At 32.7% G+C, this 14,744-nt stretch overlaps 1 protein-coding gene across 3 annotated transcripts in view; it reads right to left on the minus strand.

The window, feature by feature from the left end:
• The window catches only part of LOC126750613 (BMP-2-inducible protein kinase), a 93,117-nt gene that overhangs the window by 62,349 nt on the left and 16,024 nt on the right, over positions 1-14,744 (minus strand). For all 3 annotated transcript variants that reach the window (XM_050460264.1, XM_050460265.1, XM_050460266.1), the window contains one exon: positions 10,556-11,149. In XM_050460264.1, coding sequence (XP_050316221.1) covers positions 10,556-11,149 — 594 coding nt within the window. The remainder of the gene's footprint in view (positions 1-10,555; positions 11,150-14,744) is intronic.

Below are 14,744 nucleotides of genomic sequence, written 5' to 3' on the forward strand. Positions count from 1 at the left end.
ATAGAGCCTTTTTAACTTCTAGGAAAAATTAAAGCAAAATTTGACAATTAGGAATAACGTAATACATTTTTCGAGAATAAATTCCCCTGTTATCTTTTACGCCCCATAACTCCTCTGAACTACTTCGAAAAAAAAACTTGAGGAGCAATCAGACAAAAACCGATAAATCCATTTAAAACAATTTTAAGATATTCGCGAAAAAACCGATGTTGCTAAATCCAAACTGTTTTTTCGGTAATTTAAATTTGCTTAGGTGCTATAATAAAAATTTTATAATAGAAAATTTTAAGTTTTTCAGTTTATTTATAAAAAAGTTATTGCAATTTAAAAAATGGATTTATCGGTTTTTGCTTGAATGAAACAGATTTGTCTACTTTTGCTTGCCCAGTACTAACCAAAATAAGTCTAATCTAATAAATAATAATTTTTTACATTATCTTCTAAAAATTATTTAAAAAAAAAGAAACACATTGCGCAGTCAAACATATTTAATGAAAATGTTTTTTACCTAAAAGTTTTTCTGTAATTTCAAAAAATGTTAAATAAACAAAAATAAATGCTACTACCCCGATAATGTTTAACAAAGAAAAATAAATACCCTAATACAGTCCTTTTAAATTTAACAACAAACTTTAAATCAGCATTCCGGCGTCATCCTCCAGTCACAATGAAATTCTCCATTATCATTTTCTTCAGCATTGATTTCGTTGGGCTCGCATAATAAGTTTAGGTACCAGGTCAGGTCCGCTTCTTCTTTCCATGCAGCACCAAACTGTTGTTCCATTAAATGAATTAAACTTTTCTTCTTCTTGTCAGGAAATGGACGATCCAGCGGAAGTTCATTTAAATTAAATGGATCTGTCTTTCGCGCTTTTAATAAAAGTTGAGGTGTTTCATTTAAAAGCACTACTTTGTAATTTTGATGGCATTGAACTTTTACAATATTCTCTGCCTTTTTTTTTGGTTTTCTGTAAGTGTATCCTTTTAAAGTCGGAGATGCCTGTAACTTTTTTTCCAAACTTCCCTGCAGTTCTTTAATATTATACAACTTCCAATCAATTCCTAGTTGTTTTACACTACCAAACTGGGAATATATCTCACACTATTCTTCTTTTTTCACCACTGTCGTATTTTTTCGCAGACTCTTTTCCACGCGGCCAAAGACTCTATCGGCTGGAAGGAAACTGTGACCTCTGACAGGAAATGTCATCCATATTTCTCTAAGTCCCGGGGGGGATTTAACTTTCAGCCAATAGTAAAGGGTATGAACGATGTGGGAATTCTTATTCTGCCCCCCACATCCGTCGCAGAATAATCTTAATACCTCAATATTCCCAAGGTTTATAGGGGTAATCTAGAGGTAATCTAGGGGTAATCTATCAAGAGTATCTAGGTGTGTCAAAAGTGCAGAACCAATTTCAACTGAACCACGTCCAGCCTTATCTTCTGTCCAGATATAGAACGTAGGATCCTTAGAAGCCATTCCAACGCAACAGAATACATAATAGCTAACTTGATGTGAGTAGAAGCAACACCACCGAAATAAAGAAGGCCGAGATGCTCTGACGTCACTAAAGTAATACGTCACGCAAAGAAGGCGAAGAAATTCGCTACCGCCTTCCCCCTTCAAATCTTATAATGGAACGACTCATTTCTTGTTCTTTTGCCCGAGCCTCGGTGCCAAATCAACCGCAATATCATTGAAAATATATTTGGCGTAATGCTTATTGACCGCGACATCTGTGGTTATTATACCCACATTGTGGCAACAATGCTGACTCTTTTACACTTTACACATTATCCCGTTAGAAGGGTGTTTGTTGTTGACAACTTGTAGTATTTCTACAGGTGTATATAACAGGTGTTTCGGTGCCGGTTTTGGTGTTATTGTGTTATTATATAAATTAAATATTGTATAATCCGACTGCCGTTCGCAATTATGCCTAATAAGTGCTGTGTACCGGGTTGCAAAGGCAATTACGATGCCGAACATACTCGGCACATGTTTTAATTTCAGAAGGATGATGAACTGTGTAAAAAGTGGCTAAGAATGATTCCTAGAGACAATTTTAAACCTACCCAGTATAGTAGGGTTTGTGACGCACATTTTGCCAAGGAAAATATAATTTGGGTGACAACATATTTTGATGAAAAGACAGGCAAGACTTTACAAGTTCCATTGAAATATCCCAAACTTCAACAATCCCTGTAAAGTTCCCAAATTGTCCCTAAAATTCCCTAATTAAAATATATAAAATATTTCAAAGTCTATACCAGTTATTAGGAAAAGTAGAGATGAAAAGAAAATTGAAATTGAACAACAAAATTTGTCTCTAGCAATTCAAAACAGTATTGATGAATTTTCAGCCTATCAAAAAACTATAACTTTTCAAAATTTCCAAGAATTTTTACCTATTTTTAATGCAATGGTACTGCCTAATGATTGGCTAAAATCTGTTAATACCCAAAATGATATTATATTGTATAAATTAAAATACTCACCCGCACAAATCATAACTTACTCTCTTATTATAAACCAACATTTAAAACTAGAAACTTATTTATACGGTCGAGACATAGTATTGCAGATAAATAAATTTAAAACTCCATTCACTATAAGTAATATTAATGATTTATCAAATTTGTTAAATGAAATTAATAAATTGAATTCAGAAAATCAAATAGAAAACATTAATGAAATTAATTCACAGGAAAAAACAAATATTATAAACCAGATTTGCAATATGTTGGAGTCTATTAAATGTGAAGATTTTAATAAAACATTATCTTTTATATCCGAAGAATTAAAATTATTAATATTACCTAAAGAAAGATATCGTTACTCGCCTGACACAATAATTTTTTGCTCGATATTAAATACAATAAGTGCACATTCCTACAGGTATTTAAGGGGGTTTGGACATTTAACATTGCCACATCCAGATTTTTTAAAAAACATTTGTAACTCTTTTTTGTCAGACCGTTTTGCGTTGAAGAAAGACAATCATTTCTTACATATGCAAAAAATGCATTTAAGTATATCAAAGAAAATGAAACATATATGATTTTGCTTATGGATGAAATACATATAAAGCCATATCTTGATTATAAAGGGGGAAATATTGTCGGTACAGCAATTAACAATAGCACTTTGGCAAATTCTGCATTTACCTTTATGCTAAATGGTTTGTGTTCAAATTTTAATGAGGTCATCCACATTGCACCGATAGCTAAAATTAATCATGAATTACTGTTCTCTTTCATTAAATCAATAATTGTTGGGCTAGAAGACATTGGCTATAAAATTTTTTGTGTTATAAGTGACAATAATGCTATTAATAGTAAAGCTATGAGTAATTTTTGCACAAAAAAGCAATTAAGCATTGTATATCCTCATCCTGTAGAGGACAAAAGACCACTTTTTTATTTATTTGACTCATTTACATTTACAATTTTTCATTGTACATTTACTTAAATGTATAAAAAATAACTGGATGAACATTAAACCTAATAAAATATTAACATTTCCTGATTTTGACACTTTTGGTTTAAAATATGCCTCGTTCCAAACTTTAATTGAGCTCCATAATACTGAGAATACCAAGTTATTAAAACATGGTTATAGCTTAACTCTGAAATCTCTGTTTCCTACAAATTTTGAAAAACAAAACGTAACATTAGCTTTAAAAGTTTTTAATCCTTTTGTAATTCAAGCACTTTCAACTTTTGGAGTAAAGATTAAGAACTCAAAGGACACTGCCACTTTTCTTAACATAATTTTAACCTGGTGGAAAATAGTTAATGTTAAAACGCCATATAAAGGGAAGCGGCTTAATGATATTTATCAAGAACCTATAACATGTAATTCTGTAAAATCTAATGATCCTAAAATAAAATTTTTAAATCAAATGCTGCTCTGGTTGGAAGCTTGGATAAATACAAAAACATTTTGAACAAAATTAACAAATCAGACACATTCTGCTCTTCATCACACTATTTATGGCATGTTAGAGGTAATAACATATTGTTTCGAAGAATTAAAAATGAAATATGTAAAATTTCAGACTGATCCACTTAAAAATAGATTTGGAAAATACAGGCAAATGGCAGGAGGCCAATATAATATTTCTATTCGTCAACTATATGAAAGTGAAAAAAAAACTCAAATTCAAGCATTAATGTTTTTAAAATCCACTTGTTTTGGGCCTCTTAAAATAGATTCGTTTTATGACAATGATGAAGGAAATGATACCGATAATACGACTTGTGTAAGTGACAACCAATCAGGTTGGTTTAGTCCTACTATATCTATAACTCAACATGATATCGAAAATGTCAAAGAAGAAATGCCAGTAATTGCCTATTTAGGAGGGTATTGTTGCTATATTCTTTTAAAAAAAACTAAACGTGAACTATGTAAAGAAAATTTAACTTTTAAAGATGACCTTCAAATTGATGATAATCATACTCTTATTAAAAATTTGACAAGAGGGTGTCTTAAATTTCCTAAAGATTATATAAGTAACATTGTTTTATATGAATATATTATTTTTAATCAAATTTTACAAAACTCTGAAGATGACTTCCTAGCGATTCATAATAAAAAAAGTTTTTAGCAATGACCACATTGGAATATCTTAAGAGCAATAATTTTCTAGACAGCTTTCCAAAATGTCATATTCATAGTAGTGAAACTAATGTAAAAATTATTATTAATTCTGCTACCAATACTCTTTAATTTACTTTAAAAAATTACTGTGGCAAAAAAAATGATCGACTTGGGAAAGGCAGTAAAAGGAAATTAGATACACTAACTTCTTAAATTTGCTTAAATAACACCCCCGCCAATTTATGTCATGAATTTTTGAAGTTTAATTTCTTTCTCAGATCTGTTAAAAAAAAAATACAAAAAAAAACAAAAAATAAAAAAAAAGATGAAATATGAACATATTAGTTAAGATAGGTAATACCTACAATTAATTAATAATACTAAGTTTAATTTTTGATATTAGTATGAGCCCCAAATACTATATACAACCCTCGATACAAATAATTTTTTTTAAATTTCAACCCTCGTTTCAACACTTATTTTTACAATTACCCTTATTGAAATGAAGGTTAAGACAATTTATTTTTAATAATTAGTTTGTTTACATTCCTCATGAATTGTTTTTTTTATTTTATCAAAGCCAAATATTTTTTTTGTCAAAGAATAAAAACCATCCCTTATTTTCTACCGCTTTTTCAGAACCGATATTACTCAAAAGAAATCCTAACTAATAGTTTATAGGAATGCAACATGTGTACCAAATTTCAAATTAATATCTTAACTTCTTCGAAAGTTATCGAGGCAATACACAGGTTATAAGGTTATTCCAGAGACAGATAGAGACACAATTATTTGCCTAAATGAAGTTTTTACAAGTCTTAACACCCATACTCGTTAAAAAACATTCTACTTTAAATATAACGGCCGATATTATCCTAAATACACGTCCTTATCGCTACCGAGTTTCATAAACGTATGTAAAGCATTTGCCTTCTTGTGATGACGTCACAGCGAAGCCCCGCGGCCTTCTTTATTTCGGTGGTGTTGGTAGAAGGCGTCCGAAATGGGGGTCCGGGGTAAAGTTTGCACCTGCTGCATATCGAAGCAAAGGCTAAGAGAATTTTCTGGGTTTTCTTTAGCCAATTGGTAAAAAGCATTTGCTCTTTTTTTATGAATACGGCGTTCAATCATAAGGTCGGACTTTTTCTTAGAGTCCTTTTCTTTTCTGATATTATGTTTAAGGCGTACACAAAGGGAACAGACATCTGCAGCAGGCGAAGAAAATCCGATGTTAAATTCTCTAGAGAAGATTCTAGCAAACATGGATAAACTTGACTGGTACACTTCGTCATGTTTTGAGTTGTATATCTTATGTAGTTTTGCAATGCTTAAATTGGATGATAAATAAATACTTTGGGATTTCTTTCGGTTGTAATGACTTTCGGTCCCCTTTAGGTTACCGATAAATTCCCTTATTTTGGTTTTCTTCTCTTCTGATTTTTGCGACACTTTATCATCACCGCGTTTTTCTTTGGGTACTTCTCCCTGGTGTATAACTTTTGCGACAGTGTTAATTCGGTCTTTTGTAACACTTAGGCTCGATGTAAACATTTTTTGGCACACTCTGACTGCTTTTTGTTCTCTAGTTTTTAAATAATACGCAATATTAAGCAGACGATTTTTTGGTACATCTTTCTTAGGACGCTTTCTTGTTGCACAAGAAACAGCAAGCATATGACAAAGTTTAACGTCTTGCACCGATTTGTCCGGAATATCATAAAAATTTTTGCGAATTAATTTAATATCAATTAACTTAACACTGTTGCACTTAAAACTTGGCGTATTATGATTGCATGGCCTTTTAAACCTTAGTCATTCCGGATCTTTATCTATGGCATTTCTGTAATCTTCTTTTCATCGGCGTTTTTGCAACCTTGATGCGATTGCCTAACAGAAAACAAAACATGTACATGCATGTGTTAAATGATATTTAACAGATTTTTACTTTCCTTGACAGGTATATCCATCTCCCATATTTTTTTCAGGAAGCTGCTAAATTTAACTCGTAAACTACTAAAACTAACTACCGAACCTAACAACCACCCAAGTAAATACTTTATTAAACGCCCGCCCTATTAAACAAGCAACGAAGTCTAAACTTATGCGACAATACTGATACCAAAATCAGTAATGTTGCTACCACAACGTTCCTTGAAATACTGACGATGTGACGAACAAACCGATCTTAGGTAAAAACAAGTTCTCCCCGCTAAACTAGTCTTGACAAGAAACCTAATGTAACCCATGAATAATATTTATTATTCGAGCCAAGAATAGAAAACTACCTTTTAAAAATAAAGATATGGTGCACATGGATTTATCGTATTTTGCATGAAACACGGTAAAAATATCTTTTTTCATGGATTTAACGTGTTTTGCTTGATTTGGTTGCCTTTGGTGCCGATTTTAAATAGGATATATCGGGTTTTCGTTGAATCTGATATGGCCAGTCGATGTATCGGACCGAATGTAATAAGATTCAATGGTAAACGCGTTTTAGCCAAAAAATGGTTATCGATTTTTGTCTGATTGCTCCTCAATTGTAAAATGGTTTTTCTCCATGTCTAGAGGCAATTATAGCCAAATCGGAAACCAAAGTAATAATGTAATAGTATATAGTAACTACTTTACGCGGCGCACAGTGACGACTTTTGCTAATCTAGGGGAACAAAAGTATTACTTTGTAATAGACACAATTTTTGTGTGCCAAATTTATATTTTATGCATATATTAGTAAAGAGAAGTAATTTTTAAGCAGTACCGTGCGCAGGGGGCAAGCCCTCCCCCCTCCTAGTGCTCAAAAATTAACTCTTTTAAAAAGCAAATTCCTCCAATACTTTTTGGGTATATAATAGTTAGGTTATTTTAAAAAAATACCCAACGACCCCCCCCCCCCCTCCCCCCTGAAACACCCCTCCCAGAACCACTGTTTTAAGCTTACATTTTTTTAATATAAAACAAAAAATATCTCAATATTTTTTTTATTAATTGAAAATATTCTAAGCTGTCTTTAAAGATCTGTATTGTAGTATTCAAGTATTTCTAATTAAAATAAATTAGATAATAATTATTCTTTTGCTTACATATTACAAAAAAGATAAATATTTTCTTAAGTCTAAACACAAATTAAAAATTGGCTACAAAATTTTGGTTTGAAAACAATAGATACTTGAATAGTATGTAAAATAAATTAAATAGTTATTCTGCACATATAAAAAAAAGTTCAATAAAAATTAAAGACTTAATCAGTCTCACTGTCACTATTATTATCGCTATCGATATCGCTCTCATAAATTCTTTCCAATTCCATATCTGGTGCTTTTAAAAGACCCAAAGCCTCAGGTGAAAACTGTTTTAAAGGTTTACTAGTTTTATTTCTAAAGCTATTTATTACTGGATCTGATGCCACTAAAAGATGATGCATTAAATCCTGCATTGTAGCTTTCCTGGAAAATTTTCTGGTGTTGTATTCTCGCACTTTCTTAATATCTTTATGCATGCACTCTTGCGCATCTTCGGATAGTTGTCCAATTGGGATTAACGCATTTTTTATGATAACTGAGCTATGTACCAAGATTTTATGCACAGTCACCGGCAAATAGTACCAACTGTAGTGTTCTAAGTACATAGCTAGAGTTCGGTCTGCATAAATCTGATATTTTTCTGGATCAATTTCAAACCCAGAGGATAGTACCTGAAGAAGTATTGCAAATTTTTTTATTAACTCCAGGTTCACTCCAGTAATTAGGCTTGAAGTTTCAGGATTGTCGAAGAATTTACGGGCCGTATTCCCGTCATTACTGGATCCGAAACCCTGCTTTACAGTGTCAACCAAAATATTTAATTCTTGTTTAAATCTTTTTTGCACTTGTTCTTTTTTCTTGTTTGCTATTTCTTTATCACTTCCTTTTGCTTGCCATTTTTTGAATTCTAATCTGTAAGATATTTTAAGAAGACATTCCATTGTTCTGATTCGTGCATGTAAAGAAGATATACCAAAACTATATACTTCTGACTTGGCTTGTTTATTTAAAAATTTGTTTGGGTCATTCATTTCTTTCGGTCCACAGCCACAAATATAGCACTTTTGTGATGCAATGTGCAAAAGGGAATTACAAATTTTTGTGTCAACCATGGTAAAGGAAAGATTTGGTGTAATTCTTACAGTATTATTATTTTCTAGATCATAAGAACATTTTTTTAACTGTGAAATTTGCGATTTAATCTTGTCTGTTTCAGTTATAATAAGTCCTTCGGTTTCTTTTTTTTGCAAAAGCTTAACTGGTCTGCAGAATCGGGTGCTTGCTGGAGTCGGATTTTGCCATAAAATATGTTGTTTGCCCTCTGACTCATAAGATAATCGAATTGGAACAAGGGAAATTACAAAAATTGCACTGTCATCTTCATTTTCGCAATTTTCCATTAAATAACGTTGCTTGTAGTTAGTATAACCACTGCTTCCATCGCAACCCCATTTTAACAAAAGTTGCAGTTCAGCATCACCATTGCAAAATTGATTAAGAACTTCATTCTGAACGGTACAAAGCCTATTTATAGTATGATCCAACAGCGATTGCAGAATGATTTCTGCAGAAATGTCTGTCACGGTAATATTTTCAGGATAACAATTTTTTTTTGCCTCAATTATACCTTTATCATACGAGGGTAACAGTTTTATACCACGACCTTTTAGTTTTTGATATACGCTTATATAGGACCTCCTGCTCATTTTACCATCTAAGAACATGGCCAATGCCTCATTCTTTGAGAAATTTTCAAAATTATTATTAGTTGAAGTCCTTTGCTCGGCTTTTTTTAGTGCTGTGGCAGCGGTATTTCGTTCAGAGGCAACCTTTCTTACTATCAAAGCAGCATCCCTTTTTCCCTCTGCATAAAGTTTCACTTGTGCCGCATACAAAATTTCTTCTCTTGAGTGCGACTGGAGTAATCCTTCTATTTTTTTTCTTTTATTTTTTTTACAAAGTTCTTCAAAATTTTTCTGTGGTCTTCCCATTTTTGAGGTTGATGGTTGTTCAGCTTGCTCAGCATTCAAATCAAAATTTATTTGTTGATTAAGCCAATTGAAGTTTAATTCTAGAAATTTTTTTTCAATTCGATAACTTTTTTCCCACTTTTCAGCAAATTTGTATCCTAACTTTTTTAGCTTTTCCTTAATTGAATTTTCTGAGTCTTCTGGAAGCATATCCACATTATATCTTGACAGAAAATATGTATACATTGCTTCATTTTTGATATCTTTTGATTTCTCGGTGCGCCAAGCATCAAACAGGTTTCTGTGAGTAATGACAACCTCATCTAAAAATTGAGAAAAAAAACAAAGTTGCAAAATTTTTGTATTTGAAAGAACATTGCCGAGGGACCATATAAATTTTTTTAATTTTACTGGAATCTGCTGGACTCAAAATATATGACTAGTTGTAATCAATTTGTTAAAATTTAAAAAATTTTGACATATCTAATAAAAAAAATTAAAATCTTATATAACGCTACTCAAATTTAAAAAAAATCATACTGTTTGCAAAAGTACATACCTACATCCATGTTATAAAATAGGAACCGAAACAACAAACCAATACACTTTTCACTACGAGCCTTTTACAACTACTTGAAATTGCAAATAAAAACTGCTATAACATAAACACTTCAGAAATGCTTTACATTCTTATCAATTAAACCGATAAGAACTTATAATTTTTTGCTTTTTTGTTTGGATTCATGCGAGTTCGGCATATTTTTAAAATATTTCGAGCAAAAATTAAATGAACTATTTTTTCTAAAAAAATACTTTTGTTCCCCTAGATTGCCAAAAGTAGTCACTGTGCGGCGCCTTCAACGGTAAACTTTTAAGCCCCGGAGCGTGCGTAAAGTGGGTACTTATCGCACCCCAACTTATCAAGCTATAAGCCCAAGCGGTTTTTCACTCACCCCTCGTCCCAAACTTCCCGTACTAAAAAGCGGATTCTCGCTAGTAACCGGCGATAAAACATTAGGAGCCACTCCAACGGGAACACCCTCACTTTTATCCGCTAAAACGGGCGGTGAGGATCCTCCCTTTCCTCTACTATCGTCTCGAAACGGGTCCGGATAAATGGAAGACTGGAACAACGAATCCAGTTGCTGGTGCTGCGGCAACAATTCCTCGCCGAAATAATTACTATTTGAACCGAAATCGGGAAAAGGATTGACAAAGGGGATATTTGATGGTGTTTGAGAGGGATTACCTGATGGATGATGGGTGGGAAACGGGGTGGTTTGGGTGCCGGGACTTTGGGAGTTTTGCGGTTTTTTAACGGATCCACCCCCCGGACTCGAGCTGATGCTTAACGGGATGTTGTTGAGGTTCAGGGGGGTGGTGGAACTGCCCTTGGGACGTTGACGGGGGGTCACGCTGGTGCTCTCGACGATCGGCATCGACTGACTCGGCGGTTTCTGGCTCTGGATTTTGATTTGAGTCGCTTTTTTCTGTTCGGATTCGAAGAGGGGGACAGGGAGGTCGTCTAGGTTCGGCGTTGGGGTTTTCTAGAATGTAAATTGAAGCATTAACTTTATTTGAAGACTAACTTTATTCTTACAAGGATTACAGAAAACAAGTAGGATTTAAGGACAAATAAATTCACAAAATGCTCATAACTCGAAAACTAGTGGACATAAAAATTTAAAAAAGTCTACATATTCCCAGAATAAATTTGAGTGAACATCTATTTCAAAACAATTAGAAAAATTTGAAAAATTATTTTTTTATGGAAAAATTAAGAAAATGCCCATAACTCAAAAACCACTGGAAATAAAACTTTGAAAGTTTCTATACATATTTCTGTAATGTGTCCTTCATATAGATCTGTTATAAAACAAAAGTTTCTAGACAAAAGATGGATAACTCCCGAAATCAAAATTTTAATGAAAGAAAGAGACGCAAAGGCAAAAAGAGATGGTATAGTCAGTCAAATTAGACACGAAAAAGATAAATATTCTTCTTCTACCGGGAAAAAATCAATGTATACAGGGGGAAATAATTTTTGATACCCAAGTTCGGATAAATTTAATAATTACATTGTTAATAGTGTTATAACAAAATTTTGAATTGATATCAATGCCTAAAGTCATTATTTAAAACGTTCACATACTAGACGTATGTTTCCAAGGCTCCACTATTTGCTCACATTTTTATAAATAAGAAAATCTCATCCATTTTTCACAAAGAGACCGACGTATACAACAGACGAAAAACAATGAAAAACACAAAGTCACGGTCTCACAACATTTACTTAAAGCTACACGTGTTTCGCTCTATTCAGAGCATCATCAGGCCTTAAAAAGCCACTAACGTTGGCGAAACAGTAAAAAGTGGCTTTTTAAGGCCTGATGATGCTCTGAATAGAGCGAAACACGTGTAGCTTTAAGTAAATGTTGTGAGACCGTGACTTTGTGTTTTTCATTGTTTTTCGTCTGTCACATTTCTATGGTTTAAAGTAGCCCGCTCATAGTAAATGTTATATCGTCAGACATGAAATTTTGTTTTGGAGATAACTACGAAAACGAGAGGAGTGTTTCTCAATACAGGGAGCCTCAAATAAAGAACTTCCACTCCAACTTTTAAACGGCTGCTCTGCCCAGTTCTGCTAACAATTGATGGTATTTCCATTGTTATTCTCGCACCTGGGATCCACTAGGCATTTTCAACATTATTCACTAGATAAATTTTACCCTAGTTGCCTCGAGCGACAATCTGAGGTTATAAGGTTGGGAGGCTATAAATACAAAAATATTATTTTTTTATGGAAATGACTTTTTTATGAAAAAATTAAGAAAATCCCCATAACTCAAAAAGCAGTGGAAATAAAATTCTAAAAATTTCTATACATATTCATGGAATAATTTCAGTGGGCACCTATTTCAGGGTTTTTCTTTAAAATCACAAAATTTTGAAAAATAATTTTTTTATGGAAATTTAGAAAACACCCAAAACTCAAAAACCAGTAGACATAAAATTTTGAAAATTTTTATATACAGTATTGTGCAAAAAAATAGCAACATTGAACTTTCCTGTTATATATCTTTTATTATCTATTTTATAAGTAAGGTTTATATATTATTTACAAGAATAGTTAGAGCCTGTTTATATTTTCCTATTATCATATTTTTTGTATCATAATAAATAAAACACCAAATTGTTTTATGCAAATTTATTATTCAAAAATATAGCAACAAAAAATAGTTTTGATTCTAAAAAAAATATAACCCAACTAAATTAAAATCAATTCAATATTTCGTGTAGTACCCCTTCTCCTTTATAACATCTGCAGATCGTCCTGGCATGGACTCAATTAATTTCATAATATAGTCATTGTTCACTTCTTTCCAAGCCTTTTCCACTATTTCAAAGAGAATATTTGTATTAGAGCATGTTAGGTGCCTGATTTTGGTGTCAATGTAATGCCATAAATTCTCTATAGAGTTTAGGTCTGGCGATTGAGATGGCCAGACCATTACATTTATTTTTTCATTTATGCTTCTCAATTTAACAAATTGAGAAGCATATTTTGGATCGTTGTCATGCTGAAATATGGCTGTTACTGGCATGACATCATCCATATATGGCACTTAATGTGTTTGCAGAATGTCTTTGTACATTAAACGATCCATTTTGCCCACTATTCTTACTATGGGTCCCATGCCACGAGCCGAGAAACATCCCCATACAAGAATATTTCCCCCTTCATGTTAACTGTGGGGCAAATGTACTTTTTGTTTAATCTTTGTTCACTGGGGGGGCGTCTGACGTACATCACTCCATCAGTCCTGAATAAATTATATTTAGATTCATCACTAAATACGACTTTCTTCCAATCAGCGGTCTGTAGCTGACATGAGATTGGGCAAAGTGAAAACGAGCCTTGACGTTCTTCTTTGAGAGTAACCGTTTTTTGGCGGGGCGACGAGCAGGTAAGTTGGAATCAAGTAATCTTCTCCTTACGGTACTGGAACTGAGGTTTACTCCTCCACCTTTTTTTAATTTTGCCAAAATTTGGGAAGAAGACAAAATAGGATTTTCTTTGGAAATTCGTAGCAGCTGCCTATCCATCCTCAAATTTGTTTTTCTGGGTCTACCAGGAAGCGTTTTTACTAAACATAACCCGTTACAGCACAAGACACGCCTCCAATTCCGTCACTCCAACGTATAACCCTATTCAGCACAGCACATGAAAATATAACCGATTACAGCACAATCACAATTATGCTGTATAATATTGGACTCACAATGGCTTGGCGCGTGACATCACATTTTACGCGACATCACATTTTATGAAGGACCTCATTTGGGCGCCAAAAGCCACGCACCACGAGCTAAATCAAAACAAATACAGTTCTTATTTGATTATTGTCCACTTGTGTCTTTTTAAAAGTGTAATAATGGATAATGAAAATATTTTAATGCAAGTTCTACGTGCTTTATGTAATAATGGAAATGTTAATATTACAAAGTGTTTAAATACAGAAGATTACGTAGCAGTGCTTCGATTGAAATTAAAGAGGAAATGCGATGAAGAATGTAATTCAGATGATTTTAATTTACGATGCAATGAGTGGGTAAATAAATTTGCTATTTCAACAAAAACACAGTGAATAGTAAAGAAGACTTGGCCAAAATTACAGCGAATATTATTCCGAAAGCAATATGTGTGTCATCACAACAACTTTAATAAAGTATCAATGGATGCGAGAAAACGAACAACCACTCGAATAAAAGGCAAAGCTTGTGAGACATGTGTTGATATTAAAATTAAGAAAATAAATAGATTCACTAAGAGAAATGATCCATTGTTACAGAAAGGCTAATTACGGTAAGTTGTATAATAGTATATTAGTATAGTATATATGTAGTATAGTAGTATATTATTCAGCAAGCATAATATAATGATAGCTGTTATTCACTTTTTCTTTTATTTAAATAATTCTTATTTATTTATTTTAGATAAAATTTCAACACAACCATTTAATTCACGTCGCAGAGGCGTATAGTTACTTAAAAATGTCAAATAATACAAAAGAGATATTTACTAACTATTTTAAAAATGGAATGACTCCTATAGCTGCAAAAAACTATCATGAATTA

This window comes from Anthonomus grandis, chromosome 2 (assembly GCF_022605725.1).
Source record: "Anthonomus grandis grandis chromosome 2, icAntGran1.3, whole genome shotgun sequence".
In the NCBI taxonomy this organism is placed as follows: Eukaryota; Metazoa; Arthropoda; class Insecta; order Coleoptera; family Curculionidae; genus Anthonomus; species Anthonomus grandis.